Source organism: Eumetopias jubatus, unplaced genomic scaffold (assembly GCF_037043125.1).
Source record: "Eumetopias jubatus isolate StellerSeaLion01/CBP00866 unplaced genomic scaffold, mEumJub1_p1.0 scaffold_3, whole genome shotgun sequence".
Taxonomy (NCBI): domain Eukaryota; kingdom Metazoa; phylum Chordata; class Mammalia; order Carnivora; family Otariidae; genus Eumetopias; species Eumetopias jubatus.
In genome coordinates, this window is record NW_028274809.1 from 101961189 (window position 1) to 101978385 (window position 17197).

Sequence of the window (17197 nt, forward strand, 5' to 3'; positions counted from 1 at the left end):
TCTTAAGTTAATGTTTTTATTTTTATTCAGTATTTTAAATACTCCCATTCATTCTCTTTTTATCCAGGTTGAAGATTGTGAAAATTTCTTTCAAGTGCAAACAGTTTTTTATTCAACTTAGAAAAGAAGTGGTGAGTAGTGATCTAATAATTATTAGTATAAATGAATATATTTATAAATATTTGTATAAATATAAATAACATTTATATAAAAATAAATAATATTTACATAAATGAAGTCTTAAGAAATGAAGTCATTCATGGCTGATCTTTTAGTATGAGTGAAAGTGTTACTAATATTTTGGTAACTGCCTAGTGAGTTAATTCCATTTTATGACAATGTTTATTTCCACAGTGTCACTGTGGTTCTGATTTAAAGTACTTCTATATATCCATTTTGCTCTCTTTTGAACTTTGAAGCTGATCTCAATCGTGATGTTCGTTGTCAGTTGCCAGAGTCTATTCATGAGGGTGGTAACTGAATATTTTATATATATATATATATATATATTTTTTTTTTTTTCCTCCTACTAATCTGCAGCACTTCTTTAGGGAGACTGAGTGTTTAGTTTTGTTTCTAGTTCATGAATGTATAGTACATTTCCTCCCTTTATGGGAATGGTGATGTCCTTTTTATATTTTAAATACAACACACTGAGTTATCATGGAAAATACAGTGTTGGAAAGAACTTCACCTTGTTAATGATTTTATCTATTTAATCAAAATTAAAATAATTTATCCTTAAGTTATTTCTTATAAATCTTAACAAATTAATGCAGATTTCAAGATGGTTGTGTGTGCATATATGTGTAAAATGTATTTGAAACCTTAAAAGTATTGGAGTCAGCTGCATTTTATCAGAAGATGATGATCTAAGTGACTATGATTTATCATTTATACTCAAAAATATAAAAGTTTTTTCTATAGTTCTATTGAATTACACAGAAAAGTATACAAATATTAAGGATAGTGTTTGGTAAGTATATAATAAATATATAATATTAGTATTGTAGAACATTACTACCACCTTATTATTATTGCTAATGGAGCTAATGCCCATTTGTGTCATTAACCTTCCTGAGAGGTAAATACTGTTCTCATTTGTTTGTATCACCATGGATTAGTTCATTTATTTTTGAGCTTTAAAAAATTGTCATAAATAATGTTCTCTTTTGTCTATAATCTAACCTTTACATTGTGAGTTCATCCATATTTTTGCACATAGCAATAGTTTTTCTATTGCTCCATGGTATTATATTCAGTGAATATACCATAAGTTATTCATTCTTACGTTAGTGGACAATTTTGGCATTTCCAGGTTGTGGCTATTATGACTAATACTGCTAATGAACATTTTTGTACATGTTTCAAAACATCTTATCTGGAAACTAGAGAACAAATATTTTAAATTATTATATTGGTAGGAGGCAATGTAGAAGTCAGTTTTTCTAATTTTTTCCTATTAATAGTACTATCATTGTTAGCAATAATAGTTGTGGTATTTAACATTTATTGAGGTCTTACTAGATAATTACACAGCTATTTTCATATCATTTAATCCTCAAAACCATTCTCTGAGGTAGTATATCATTAGGAATGTGTTTAGTCACAGATAACATCAACAAAAGTCATCTAACAACTGATTAAAGATGTATATAGTCATAGTCTACAGAATGTTGCCTTGTTAATGTTTCTCTCTGAAACATCTCTTTACTTTTAAATACCCAGACTTTATAGAAACTACTTATCTTTCAATACAACATTTTCTATCTATTGTATACAAAATGTGGAGGGTGAATTTTATTGCAAATTTGTTACAAATTGTCCAAATACAATTAGTAGAAGGTCAAAATCACATAGAATTTTTGAACTCTGAGATGTGTGAAAAGAACGTATATGATTCTTAGATCGGCTCTTCTACTGAGAGGCATTACTGCATACTGCTCTGTGTAAGACCTCTGTCATTTTGCATTATTTATGGAGTGTGGTACAACATGTAAACTATTAGTTAGGGCCTACAAAGCTGGTGTTAAGCATAATTAAGAATTCTTCGGTGATCGAGAAGTAGGTATTTTAAGCATATTATCTTCTAGCATAGTAGTTTAATGTTTATACATGGGTATCTTACTGTATTTTAGTTACGGAACTATCTTCATATCTTTTGATAGGCAAACATTTAACAGGACATAGAAGAAAAAGTAACCTTAAAAGATCAATGACCTGGACTGTGTTAAAATTAAAAACTATTCATCAAAAGATATCATTAAGGGAGTGAAGTAGGGGCACCTGGGTGGGTCAGGTGGTTGAGCATCTGCCTTCGGCTCAGGTCGTGATCCCTCGATCCTGGGAATGAGCCCCGCATTGGGCTCCCTGCTCGGCGGGAAACCTGCTTCTCCCTTTCCCACTCCTCCTGCTTGTGTTCCCTCTCTTGCTGTCTCTCTCTCTGTCAATTAAGTCAATAAATAAAATCTTTAAAAAAAAAGAAGTGAAGAAGATGTATATAGTACACATGCACACACACACACACACACACACCACATCCTTGGTTATATATCCAACCCAATCCAAAAATATGCTACTGACTTGAAGACGTACTTCAGAAATGAGGACATCCACATGGCCAGTAACATGAGAAGGTGTTGGACCTCATTAATCATCAGGGAAGTATAAATTAGAACCAGAATGTGATATTTCTACATATCCACCAGAATAGTGTAATGAAAAGATTGATAAGTGAGTGGTTGGTGAATGTGTGGAGGATATACTGCTGGTGTGAGGGGGTATATATTGATCTAACTATTTTGGAAAAGTGTTGGGCATTATCAACTAAAGATGAACACAGATATCTTATGATCCAACAACAGAATTGCACACGCATAGCAGTATTTTTATATCCTCAAATGGAAACATCAAATGTCTATCAATAACAAATGGATAACTAAACTGGTATATTCATATGATAGAATATTATATAAAATGAAAATGACTTTCACGACCATATGGATGAATATAGAAATATAATACTGAACAAAAGAAATCAGACCTAAAGAAATGTATGTATGATTCCATGTATATAAAGTTCAAAAACAGATATAATCTGTGGTGATAAAAGTCAGAAGAGTGATTACCTTTCCAAAGATAATCTCATAGAAAGGGGGCACAAAAAATACTTAAGAGTTGCTAGTAATAATCCAGTTCTTGTTCTGGTTGGGTTTTAATGGTTGCACTCATTGTGTGAAAACCAGGGCTGTACACTTAAAATGTGTGCCTTACTATATATAGTTTACTTCATTGAAACCATTTAAATATTAATTTGTGCCAAACTTTTAGAGAAAAATTAAATGATTCTCTTATGTTGCTACTTAAAAATTTGAGTTGCGTAATAGCGTTCAGAAGTACTGAATGAATATTCCTATGTATTGACAATCTAGATAGATTTATAAATTTCAAATTATCTTTAATAGGTGTGATAGTATATCTTAAAGCTTAATTTATGGGCCAGGATTATACCTTGAAATAGAATTACACCTAGTAAGTTTTGAAAACAGATATATATCAATTTTTAAGCTTATTTCTAACTATGTTCTAAAATAAAAGTCCTGAGTCATAATATTACAGAATGAGGTAAGATCCACATTTTGCAAACCTTTCCATTTATTTTACTGCTTTTTTATTGGATAAGCAAAAAAGGTACTGCTACAAGGATTAGTTGTTTGTAAGACTAGAATATTTATCTGTAAAAAGTAAACTAAATGGAGCTAGAATATTTATCTGTAGAAAGTAAACTAAATGGAGCATTAGACCCTGATGTTTTCCTGGTATTCTCTGCATTTTGTCATTTATTACAGCATGAATCTAGAGAAACATTATTGGGATTTAATATGGTGAATTACAGAGCATGCAAAAATTTATGGAAAGCATGTGTAGAACATCACACATTCTTCCGTTTGGACAGACCACTTCCACCTCAAAAGAATTTTTTTGCACATTATTTTACATTAGGTTCAAAATTTCGGTACTGGTAAGTATTGCTTATGCATTCATGCTTTGTTATTGTATTTTTCCTCACTTTAAAATAAAGGTCTGTTTAATCAATCACAGAATGTTTATAATTCATACACACCTACTGAGTCAAACTCTCTGGAGCATGGACCCTGTAGATCAGCAAAAAGTTCTAAAGGTTCTTGTGATTTAACCAGATGGAGAAACCTCTTCCATTGACTATATTTCAGATCATTATTTTCTAAAATAAATTAATCATATTTAATTATTTATGTTCTAGACATGTTATGAATTCCATTGTCTTTGTTAAATATTTGCAAGAAAACTTTTCTTTGTTCTAAGACATCTTTATTTGTAAAAGCAAAAGTATCTTCTGCATGAGCATATAATTGCCAGTTTCACTATCCAAAAGTAGAATGTTCCTATGAAACCTTTTGTAAGCCAAATGGTGTGAAGAAGCCATTACCATTAATTTATATGGAAAAATTATTTTGCATTTTCAGACCCCAAGAATCACCTCTCATAGGACACATCTTGCTAACAAATGCACAAAATAAATTGAGAGGAAGCACAGATACTCAAAGACACAGTTCAAAGCTCTGGTGGCTTAATGCTGAGATGCTGAGTGTACTTCATTGGAAGGAGCTTGGTGGGGTACTCTCACTGCTTGCGGTGTGTGCAGCGTCTAGAGTGGCTTGCTACAAAACAAATGCTGAATACTATTTTCTCCCTTCTTTTGTAAAAGCAGAGTGGCATAACACAAACTTTGAAAAAGTAGGGGATAACTGTACTTTGCTTTTTTATGAATGAGTTTGTTAAACCCTTTGTTATAAAGAGTTCAACCAGCTGTTATGCAAAAATCACATTTAGTCATTGAACAATAACCCCAGATTCCTTTTCCTAAAACTGTCTTATTTATTCTTGATAGCTTTTATTTTTTCCTGAAGGAAACAGTCTTTGAGGGATAATTCTAAATTTGGAGAAGTTCTGATTAATTTTGCCTCTGGAATTCTAAAAAGATCCATGAAAGCTAGTTTTTAAGTGCAACCTGGTAAGAATCACATAGCAAAGTCATTCATAATCTTCTACTAAAACAAATGTTATCCATTTCTGTTTCTGCTTCACAAAAGATTTTCCATCTTCAGTAAATAAAACCTTTTATCATTATATGTTAGATTAATTCATGTTATATATTCATGTAGAAAATATTTAGATGTGGCCCAGAAAAGATATATATTATAAATCTCAAACATTTATAAATGCCCAATTTGTAATCTCAGAAAAAATAACAGTATAAAGCTTTTAATATACTACTAAAAATATATGCTCCCCCAAATCAGCCCCCAAATTCAGTGGCAACACTTAAACAGAATTAGGAAACTTTTAACCACAAAAATGGCACAGCAGATTCTTAAGTAGTGTCATGTTTAACTCTTCTGTAACCTTCCTAAAAGCAATTTTGAGAGAAGTAAGGTGATGGTACTTGTAAATTTAAAAATAAATAGACTGATGGGACATCTGGGTGGCTTAGTGCCTTAAGCGCATAACTCTTGATCTCAGAGTTATGAGTTCAAGTCCCGCACTTGGCTCCATGCTGGGTGTGGAGCCTACGTGGATGGATGGGTGGGTGGATGGATGGATGGATGGACGGACGGACAGACGGACAGATGGATGGATGGATGGACTGGGAGAGCAAATATTATTAGATCATTGGTGAAAGTCAAGAAAAAAATTAAAAAAGCCTTATCTAAATCTGAGGAGGGGCAGAAGAAATCTCCATTGAGAAAATAGCATAGACCATAACAGTGGTCCCTCAATAAACTTAATTATTAAGTGACCATCAGGGTTATTATCTAAGGACTACACTTACCTTTAGCAGAATTCTTCCTTCCCTCTGTCCTTGAAAATACGACATATACATAAATGTACTCACACCATTTCTTTTAGGCAACAAAGAATACATAGAATGTAGTAACCTGCCTTCAACTGTAATTCACACTGGTGTCAGATACAATGAGGAAAAAATCAAGGATTTTACCCAATCTATACTGCAGCAAACAAAATCTAGTCACAATGACAACAAGTACAAAAGACAGTTAAAGAAACCGGTTTGGGAGAAGAATCACTGAAACAGAATGAAATTTCAACCACAGAAGTTAATAAAAACAAGCTAAAGAACAATCTAAGAAAATATCGGCAGGGTGAGGAGCAATACCTGCCATTCAGGCTGTTATTGCCCTTGGGAGATTATGGGCCTAGTACGGGCAGATTTTATATTTTTAAACAGCTTTATTAAGGCATAATTGGTGTACAATAAGCTACCATATTTAACATTCTAAAATTTGATGTTTGGAGATATATTTACATCCCTGAATCCATCACCATAATCAAGATGGCAAGCATATCCTCCCCCATTTTTCCCTTATGCTCCTCTGTAACCTCTTTCTTCCACCCTTCTTTGTCCCCATGCAGCCACTGATCTTTCTGTCTCTATAAATTGGTTTGCATTTTATAGGATTTTATATAAATTGAAACATATGTTACATACTCTTTTTAATCCAGCCTCTTTGATTCAGCATAATTATTCTGAAATTCATGTTGTTGTCTGTATTGGTGGTTACTTTCTTTTTATTGTGTATAATTCCACTGTATAGATATATCACAATATGTTAATGCATTCACTTGCTTATGGATATTAAGTGATTGTTGTTCCCCCATTTGGGTTGTTTACAGGTTTGAGCTATTACAAATATAGCTGCTGTGAGCATTCATGTAGAAATATTTATATGGTTTAACTTCCCTTGGTTAAATACCTGTGAGTGGAATGGTTAGATTACAAGGTAGATGTATGTTTAACTTTGCAAGAAACTGCCAATCATTTTTTCAAAGCGGTTTTTACCATTTTATGTACTCACCAGCTATCAGAGTTCCATTACGTTTTCATCAGTGCCTGTTGTTACCTCTTCTGAAGAGTACACAATTTTGATGAAGTTTAATTTACCGTTGTATTCTTTCATGGATCTTTCTTCTGGCGTCATATCTAAGAAATCTTTGCCTAACCCAAGTCTGAAAAGATTTATTCCTCTGTTTTCTTTTAAGAGTTTTATAGTTTTAGTTCTTATACTTAGATCTGTGATCCATTTGGAAATAATTTTTGTATATGGTGTGAAGTATATACAAAAGCTATATAAGTTCATTTTTTTGCATATGGATAGCCAGTTGTTCCACCACCATTTTTTGCAAAGATTACCCTTTCTTTCTCCACTGAATTGCCTTTGCCCCTTTGTTGAAAATTTTCAGTATTTGTGTGGACTTATTTTTGGATTTATTTATAAAGTCTTAAAGTATACTAGTATTAGTCATCCAACTTTGTTCTTTTTAAAAGTTGTTTCAAATGTTTTAGGTCCTTTGCATTTTCATCTGAACCTTAGGACTAGCTGATCAGTTTCTACAAAAAAGACTTCTTAGGGGGGCACCTGGGTGGTTCAGTCTGTTAAGTGTCCAATTCTTGATTTTAGCTCAGGTCATGATCTCCGGGTTGTGGGATGGAACCCCACTTGGGGCTCTGTGCTGGGCATGGGGCCTGCTTGAGATTCTCTCTCCCTTTTCCCTCTCCCTCTGCCTACCTCCCCACTCCCGCTCATGTACACTCTCTCTCTCAAAAACAAAACAAAACAACAACAAAAAAACCCACTTCTTGGATTTTAATTAGGATTGTGCTGAAACTATAGATCAATTTCAGGAGAATTGACATCTTAAAAATATTGAGTTTTCAAACTCATGAAACATGGTATGTCTTTTACTTATTTAAGTTGTCTTTTACTTCTCTCAGTTTGTAGTTTTTCAGTGTACAGGTCTTTCACAGATTTACAAGTTTCACAGGTCTATGCTAAATTTATCCTTAATTTCTTGAGGTCTTTTTAAATTTTAATTTCATACTATTCACTATTAAGCAAAAATGCAATTTTTTTTTTTTTTTAATGTTTAGTGAGACCTTGGTTACCTCACTTATTCTAGGAGCTTTTTTGTAGCTTCCAACAGATTTTCTACCTAGAAGATAAAGGCAGTTTTAATTCTTCCTCTTCATTCTGATCCTTTTTATTTCTTTTTATTTCCTTATTCCCCCAGCTAGAACCTCCAGTACAGGGCTGAATAGAAGTGGTGAGAATAAATATCCTTGTCTTTTCCTTATCTTGGGAGGGGGGCCAGATATTCAGTCTTCTGCTATTAAGTACAATGTTAGTTGTAGGCTCTTCATAGATGCTATATATAATACATGTTGAGGAAGTTCCCTCTACAACTCATTTGCTGGAAGTTTTTGTTAGGATTGGATATTGGTTTTTGACAAATGTTTTTTTCTGCAGCTATTACAAAGATTATATGGTTTTTCTTTTTAATTTGTTTGTATGATGAATTACATTGAGTTTCAAATGTTAACCCCACCCCACATTCATAGGGTAAACCCCATTTGGTCATGATCTGTTATCCTTTTCCTATGCTGTTTTATTCAGTTTGCCAAATTTTTGTTTAGAATTTTTACATCTGTGTTCATGAAGGATACTGCTCTGTAGTTTTCTTTTCTTGTAATATCAGTGTTAGGTTTTGGTGTTAGGGTAATTTTGGCCTCACTGAATGAGTTGGGAGTGTTCCCTCATTTTCAATTTTCTAGAAAAATTTCTGTAGTGATGGTATTATTTCCTTTTAAAATGTTTGGCAGGGGCGCCTGGGTGGCTCCGTTGGTTAAGCATCTGCTTTCGGCTCAGGTCATGATCTCAGGGTCCTGGGATCCAGCCCTGCATCGGGCTTCCTGCTCAGTGGGGAGTCTGCTTCTCCCTCTTTTTCTGCTGCTCCCCATGGTTGTGCTCTCTCTCATGCTCACTCTCTCTCACTCTGTCTCAAATAAATAAAATCTTTAAAAAAAATGTTTGGCAGAATTTACCAATTAATCCATCTAGAGCAGAAGTTTTGTTTATAGGAAGCTTTTGAGCAACACATTCAGATTCTTTAATAGATACAAAGCAGTTCAGGTTTTCTTTCTCTAAGTGAGCTTTGGTAGTTCATGTTTTTGAAGGAAGTTATCTCTTCCCTCTAAGTTAATGTTTTGGCATAAAGTTGATGGTATTCTTTTTAATAATAACATGAACTACTCTTTGTCTACCACGTCCTAAAGAAAAAAAGTGACTGAAAAATATCAAACTTACCCAGTTTGCCGTTCAAGTCTAAAGCCAATAAACATCAAATATACAAAACTTCAGTGAATATAACATCTCTGAGCCCATTGGGAAAAAAAAATTTTTTTTAAGATCTTATGTTTAGGTGATCTCTACACCCATTGTGGGGCTCTAACTCACAACCCTGAAATCAAGAGTCACATGCTTTACTGACTGAACCAGCCAGGCACCCAGAAAAAAAACTTTTTTAAGAAAATTAAGCTATCCGAGAGATAAGTCAACATGACTCAAAAAGAATCTTGGTAAAAGAAGTAAGAATAAAGGTTAGGTCCTTTAAACATAGAACTAATCCTTGATAACTATCATGATTATGACTATAGAACAGAATTAAAATGCTGTAAACTTTGATAAAGTAAAAGTGACAATATAAGAAAATGAGGAAGCAAGGGACTAGTGGAAGTATGAGAATCCATATTAACAAAAATTAAATATTAATAACACCAACTCCTTAAGGTTTTCCTAATCTCTCTTTCTTTATATATGAATGGCAGTCTTTTTCTTTCTTTTAGTCCAAGGGAAATCAGTTTAATACTGTTTTCATTAAAAGTGGGATATATAGCATAATCATTTTGTTAATAGAATTATGTCCCTATTTATAGCATTTTTTATGTATAGAGAGAGAGTTTTAGAATGATTTTTACCTGCTGATAATGGAGATTATTTCTTAGGGATAAGACTCTGGCTAAATTTGGGGGTCTTACTGTTTTTTAATTTAACTTTATTTTTTTTAATTTGGGGTTTTAAAAAAATATTTTTGTTTTGCTTTCCTATATTGCTGAAATTACTTATAATGAGCCTGTATTCTTTTACGAATTGTCATTTTTTCATTGTTCTGAAAATAAGTATCTTACTCTCAGAATTTGGTGTTCTTAGATTATGGTACAGTTTTGCATTTTGTTCTAATAATAGTAATATTAAACCCTAAAAAACAATATTATGGAAAATATGAAATATGCTCCCTCATATTTCATGTTTTTGTTACAAAATCCAACTTGTTAATCCAGCCTTTTGAGTAATAGTGTCCCATTTGAATCCTCTTCACTGGTAAATTATCAGTCAGAGACATAGAAAGTTCTTTTGATTTTTCAAATAAAAGCAGTTTGAGGGAATTGGTTACACAGGTATTAGAGAGGCTGTCAAAACAAAAGGGAGAAAGAGGGTTTTAGAGAAGTAAATAGGATGAATGGGTAATACTTAAGGATCAGAAACTTGTGTGACATCTAGGCCGGTGTCCATAAGCCTAAACCTGCTATTCCATCATAAGAGCCACTGTCACAGTCGGTTCTGGATCTGCCCCGAGAGGGGCTGCTTTGATCAAGGATGGTACATAGCATCCAGAAGGTGCTGTTTCTCCCAGCGTTCTATTCCCACTATTGTTACAGCAGCCACCAGCGTCTGCCAGTCTTCTGCTTTTGACTTCCTCTACTTTCTGATCTCCCACCAGAAAAAAAAGTAGAACCTAACAGAAAGCCAACTCACAAAGGAACCTAGCAAGCCTCCTATGAAACAGCCGATCACAGGAGGGAGGATTGAGACCCATGACAGCTCAGTTAATATTAAATTAGTATATATAAGTAAGCCATATATGTTTATAATTGTAAAGTTAAGTTTTATGTTTGTAGTCCTTACGAACTTTTAAAACATATCCAAAATACTTTTTAATCATCAAAATGATTAATAATCCTGTAATTGAGGAAGGAGTGGCAGCATGACAAATGTTATCTGGACACGGTCCTATCCCTAATGGGTATGCGTTAAATAAATATTTTTTTCCTTCATAATAAGCAGTGGTTGGAAATACTAGAACTTTTGTAAGACTTAAAATGTTGATATATTATTTAGACTAAGAGATGGAATTCAGATATCAGACAATCTATTCTCCACCAACCTAGTCAAATACACACCTTTATTATCTCTCTTTCAAAATATCCAAGGGATTAAAATCATTGTTCTAATGTGGAAATACAAATAGTGAACCTCAATTTGTTAGCTTTTTCACAATTGCAAGTATATTTTATCCTTCTTAGAGGAAATACATTTTCTTAAGAAACTTCAGTGTACCTAAGTTCAAAAATCATGGTTAGGTTTCTGACTTCTCCATTAAAACTTCAACAGACAGACCATTCTGTTCACATGTATCCATACTTATCCATGGAAGATGATCTTAAAATTTCTTGCTTTGCTTTGGAAACCTATTTTTGCCTGTTCTTATATGAATTATACCTATATGTGTAAATGGTTACATTTGATATACTAGACATTTATGGCTGTTCACACTTAAATAATGTGATGTGTCAAGTAGCAAATTCTCTGAGAACCAAGTTTTTAGTAACAGATTTGGTCTGAACACGTTGCTTTACCACAGAGGAGGCTCAGTTTCCATGCGTAAACTGTGTGCTTGCTAGACGGATCAGCTTCAGGACAAATTGCTTATAGTGCACAATTTGCAACCATATTTCTGTCCTTAGTTCCTTCCTGTATACAAAAGTCTGGAGTTGCCTATGTCTGGACAAGGAAGGATTTGAGGATATAAACAGTCTTCATATCTGTGATCATCAGTAGACAAGAAAGAAAAGCCCAAGAAAAGAGCAAGAATCAAGATTCCCCATGTTTCAGGTCCTTCATCAAGGAGTAGTAGAAACACTAGCTAAATGACAGACCCAACCGATGATGTGAGAGTGATAGTCATTCTCAAATAAAGAAGTATCTGAAAATGGAGTGTCTATGGAACACATCGTTGTTCATTAGTGGAAGAGCCATAAATAAGCTTCATCCATTCAGGTAGAACTGGAATTTAGTCCAGTCTTTTCTTCTTATCCTCTGCCCCCTTGTCTCTGCTAGAAATGTGTCTCTTATGAAGTTGTAATATAATCATGTTGTATGTTCTTATTTTATCTTAGAGTTCTCTTTAAGATTTTATTGTTGTGCATGTTTATGTATTTCAGTGGGAGAACTGAAGTCCAGTCAGTTCAGTATGGCAAAGAAAAAGCAAATAAAGAAAGGGTATTTGCAAGGTAAGCCACCTCTATTTCAGTGTCTGAATTGTTTTTAAAAGATTAAAATTACTAAAAACCCTTTTTCCAAATATTACAGAATTATAACATGATCCTTTATTTAACTAAATAAGTTATGTTGAGGGAGTAATGAAATAATTTGTCTAGTTTATTCATTCCCTTTTTTTGTTTTTTACATGAGTGAGATAAACCCTGTGCCAAGCATTATAGTTCTGACGAGGCTGAATCAAGTAATTATTAATGTAACATTTTGTTAGAAAGTTCATTTCCTTCATTTTTTAAAACATTTTTGAAAAACATAATGATTAATTTCATGTAGTATTCAGTCCATTTCCGTATTTCTTTAAATCACATTGTTAAATAAGTTTATTTTTTGGGGTGCCATTTAGTTATCTTCATATTTTTAGGAGCTGTTTGTAACCAGTTTGCTTTTTAACGAGTGAAATGACATAGGTATATGTTTTAGAAAACAGGTTTATGAGCAGTTGATGGAGAATGGGTTAGAAGTAAGGATTCAGTACTAAGAAACCAATTAGAAGGTTATTGCAGTAATCCAAGTGAAAATAACGAAGGCCTGAACTGAAACAGTGGTGATGAAATGGAGACTAGGGAACAAACTTGGGAAACATTTTGTAGGTAGAACTATAAGAAGTTGTTGATCAATTAGATGGAGGTGTGTTAGAGACAGGAGTATCTGGAAAGACCATCAGATTTGAGTGACATAAAATGGACAAGGGGATACAGGAAAGAGAACAAATTTGTATTGGAAAAAGGAGTTAAACTGGCACAGGTCTAGTTTGAGATGTGTGAGCAACAGTCTAACAGGATTATCCAATAAATGAAAGGAGGAAGAATGACCAAATTGGTGGCAGCAAATATTTATCGAAGACCTACTCTGCTGAGCATTGTGTCAGGCCCTGGGAATACAATGAAGAACAAAATACACAGCTTAGTCCCATGGAGCTTAAATTCTGATTGGTGCAACAGATATCTAATGTAAGTAAAGGATTGAGGCAACACAAGGCCATGGAGCTGGAGCCCACTTGTCATGTTGAAGGAAGAGTAGGCAGGCCAGTAATGGGCCAGAAGGAACAAGGCAGTGCTAGAGAAAGTGGTTAGAGAGGAAGATAGGTAGCAGCCAGAACTTGTGTGGCTCCATGTTAGAAATGGTAAGGACTTTGGATTTAAGGGCTGAGATCCTCCCCTGGAAGGAGTATAAACTGACTTGCATTTTTAACAATCTGGCAGAGTTGTCATGTTTTACGGTGATAAACTGAAATATTTACAAATACCATGATTTCTAGGATTTGCTTCAGAATAATTGGGGTGAGAGGGTTCAAGTAAATGGTAGGGAGGAAACAAGATTGACCATGATGATGATTGTTGAACCTGAGGCCTGAGTGCAGTGTTTATTAAACTATTCTCTATACTTTTATGTTTGAAATGTTCCATAATAAAATCTGGGAGTGGATGGAGGATCACTCTGGCTGCTGTGATGGAATCAACTGTATGGGATTGTGAGGGGACAGAAGATAGCCAGTGTATCTAATAGTGGCTAACATTTACTTTGCATTTATCGATGCCAGGCAATTTTTGTGTATGATCTCACAATCCCCATAATTCAGTGAGATAAATTCCATTACAGGTGAGAAAACCTAGCACAGCGCATTTGGAATAATTTAACTGAGGTAGTAAGGGATGTAGCAGGATTCTCATGCAGGCCTCCCAGTTTTTACCCACACTTTTAACCTCTACAGAATAGTTCTTGCTGTTCTGCATGAGATAGGTGAACGCTTGGCTGCCCTCCTGTCTCAGAGCTGTGAGGAATGACTTCCTTTATTGTCTCTCTCCCCCACTAGAATGTAGGCTCTATGAAGGCAGGAGTTTTGTCTGTTTTATTCACTCCACTGGCCCCAGCTCTTGTAGTAATGTGTGCGGTATGGTAGATGTGTTTTAAATGAAGCAGTGTTTTTTCAGTGGAAATGGCTTACAGAGGGTAAGTCCTTAAAAAGTTCATCTGCTTGGTGTCTACTGCCATTAGAGACATAAAAAATTAATTATAGAATTTTGCTTTTGGTTTTACCTTAATTTTTTGCTCTTAGTCTTCATCAAAAAGACCTTTCTGTTTTGTGTTTCTTGAGTAAAAGGAGTTTTTGTTTTTCTCTTTTCTCTCTCCAAAAGTAGAAATGGCTTTATTGTTTGTTGTACTTATATAAGTGATACTTCATTGTTTTTTTAAAATCCCAACATGCCAGTACTTACGTGGCAGGGAAGATAACTATGATCACAAAGATGGCTCTCTCAGGAGAGGCTTGTAAATTGCACTCAGACCATTCTGACCCCTGTGATTTCCCCAAACATGGGAAACCCAGCTGGGTTCAAGGTTTCCCTGTTTAAAAAGGGAAAAACTCCAACATGCTAAATAATATAAAGAAAAATCATGACCCAACACGATTATTTAAAAAAAATCTGGGGCGCCTGGGTGGCTCAGATGGTTAAGCGTCTGCCTTCGGCTCGGGTCATGATCCCAGGGTCCTGGGATCGAGTCCCGCATCGGGCTCCCTGCTCCTTGGGAGCCTGCTTCTCTCTCTCTCTCCCTCTGTCTCTCATGAATAAATAAATTAAATATTTAAAAAAAAAAAAAATCTGGGGGGCACCTGGGTGGCTCAGTTGGTTAAGTGTCTGACTCTTGATTTCGTCTCAGGTAATGATCTCAGGGTCCTGAGATATGGAGCCCCATTTTGGGCTCTGCACTGGGCGTGGAATCTGCTTAAGATTCTTTTCCTCCCTCACCCCTCTCCCCCCTTAAAAAATTGGTACTTACTATTCATTACTATTACTATATTTTGCCATGTATATCTCACAGACATGTGTGTGTGTGTATATATATATTTATTTCATTTAAAAATTATTTCATACTTTTTATTGCTTATTTTTTCACTTAATGTATTATAGGCATTTTCTTTTATATTGAAAAATCTAGTCATTTATGTCAGTAAATCTTTAAACAGTTAAATCCTTTTATCCTAAACTGTAGATTTAACTTTATGATTCTTCCTTTTAACCTGTCACTTCCTTGCCTCTGGAGTTGGAGTCACTGCTAAAACTATCTGACTCTTTGCCAGTACTATATGCCTTGAATGCTTGTAAAGATAAATAATAAAGGCTATTTTAAGTTCCTTGGAGTAAGGACATTTGAAACAAAAAATTATTCAAACATGATTTTTATGTGTTTGAATAATAAAATTTACCTGCATTGTTTTTCTTCATTCCTGGCTTAGCCTCATCCTCATTTGTCTATGAATAATCTACCCAAAAGGAAGACTATCAGTGACAATGCCTTGAAGGATTTATCTGGTCAGGGCTAGATAGCATTTTGCTGTGATAAACTTATTTGAATTTGAATGATGTAAATCGTCTCAACATTTGTTCAAAATTCTGAATTTGATTTATTGTTACATCTTGTTTTTAGATTTATGAAGGAAATATTGTCATTTCTCTATTAAATATAAATCTTAGTGTCATATTAATGGTTATTTGGTTACTTTTTGATTATTAGGGAAGGGAGAAAAGAAAAAAATTAATAACAGAGATGCCTACTCTAATAGACATGGCTACTGAAATTATTCAGAATCTTCTCTCTTACAGTCTTAGATACCCTTGTTTCCAGTTAGAAAGTGCTAAGCACCTGTAGGAAGGTAAAATATACAGAAAATGTTTTTGAAATTCTTTCCCTTGAAATTTCTCAAGAATGAAATAATTTACTTCCTCTTAACTTTGTTGTTTTAATATAAAAGGTATTCAAGTTCTTAGTATACACTTTATTTGTATCATTTCTTTCAGACTTGTTAAAATCAAAATCAATGTTTTTCTGATTCTTTTCTGTTAAAAATGCATCTAACAAAATACTTAGCTTTTTTCTTCTTTTCCTAACAAGCTTAAAGTTTTTTTCTTGATATTTATAAAAATAGTGAACGTGAGGGGCGCCTGGGTGGCTCAGTCGTTAAGTGTCTGCCTTTGGCTCAGGTCATGATCCCGGGGTCCTGGGATTGAGCCCCACATCGAGCCCCACATCAGGCTCCCTGCTCTGTGGGAGGCCTGCTTCTCCCTCTCCCACTCCCCCTACTTGTGTTCCCTCTCTCACTGTGTCTCTCTCTATCAAATAAATAAAATCTTTAAAAAAAAAAAATAGTGAACATGATTTGATAATTAGTTCCACTGTAGTATGACATTCTAATATGAACACCAAATTATAGATGTATTTATTAATGTTAATATCACATGCAAATTACTTTATAAGTTTTAGTGTTTGAATATTTTGATCATATGTGACCTTGAGAAATATTCACAATTATACCTGCATCTTAGTTCTTCATTTTGTATATGCATTATTAAAATGAGAAATTGTTTAATAGGTTATTTTATAAAACAAATATGCATTACTTAATGAAGAGTAGGCTAAAATTCCAATATTAGAAGCCTCAAATAACTGTCCCAATTCTTTTGTTACATGGAATTCCATGAATCCTCCTCTGAATAAGAAGTCATCAACAGGGATAAAGTTGCATTTAATGGTATTGTTTTAATGATCCTGCCATCTCCAAAAGACTTAAGCTTCTCTGGGGTTGTTTTTGTAATATATCACAATCTTGTTGTGATGACCTGAGACCTGATGCATATCTACCAAAATACTCTCATGGTTTTAACAATTGTTGAGTTATTCTGTTAAACTATTAGAGAATTCTAGAGTTCTTGTCTACTTCTTAGAATTTTAATTGGTGGTATATATATAGATAGAAAAGATTTCTTCTTAAAGTGTTTTCAGCAATAATAAATAAATAATTTTTCCCCCAGTATATCTCCTCTTTGAATTGCTTTCACACTTTTTCAATTGTTGTATAAAACCTAAGAAGAAAAGCAAAAGAATGTTCACATGCAACAGAAGAATAA

General features: G+C 34.0%; 1 protein-coding gene across 1 annotated transcript in view; it reads left to right on the plus strand.

The window, feature by feature from the left end:
- Positions 1 to 17197, plus strand: part of PTPN4 (protein tyrosine phosphatase non-receptor type 4) — a 221620-nt gene that overhangs the window by 150865 nt on the left and 53558 nt on the right. Inside the window, exons 11-13 of the mRNA XM_028101288.2 lie at positions 68 to 131; positions 3849 to 4021; positions 12179 to 12247. Coding sequence (XP_027957089.1) covers positions 68 to 131; positions 3849 to 4021; positions 12179 to 12247 — 306 coding nt within the window. The remainder of the gene's footprint in view (positions 1 to 67; positions 132 to 3848; positions 4022 to 12178; positions 12248 to 17197) is intronic.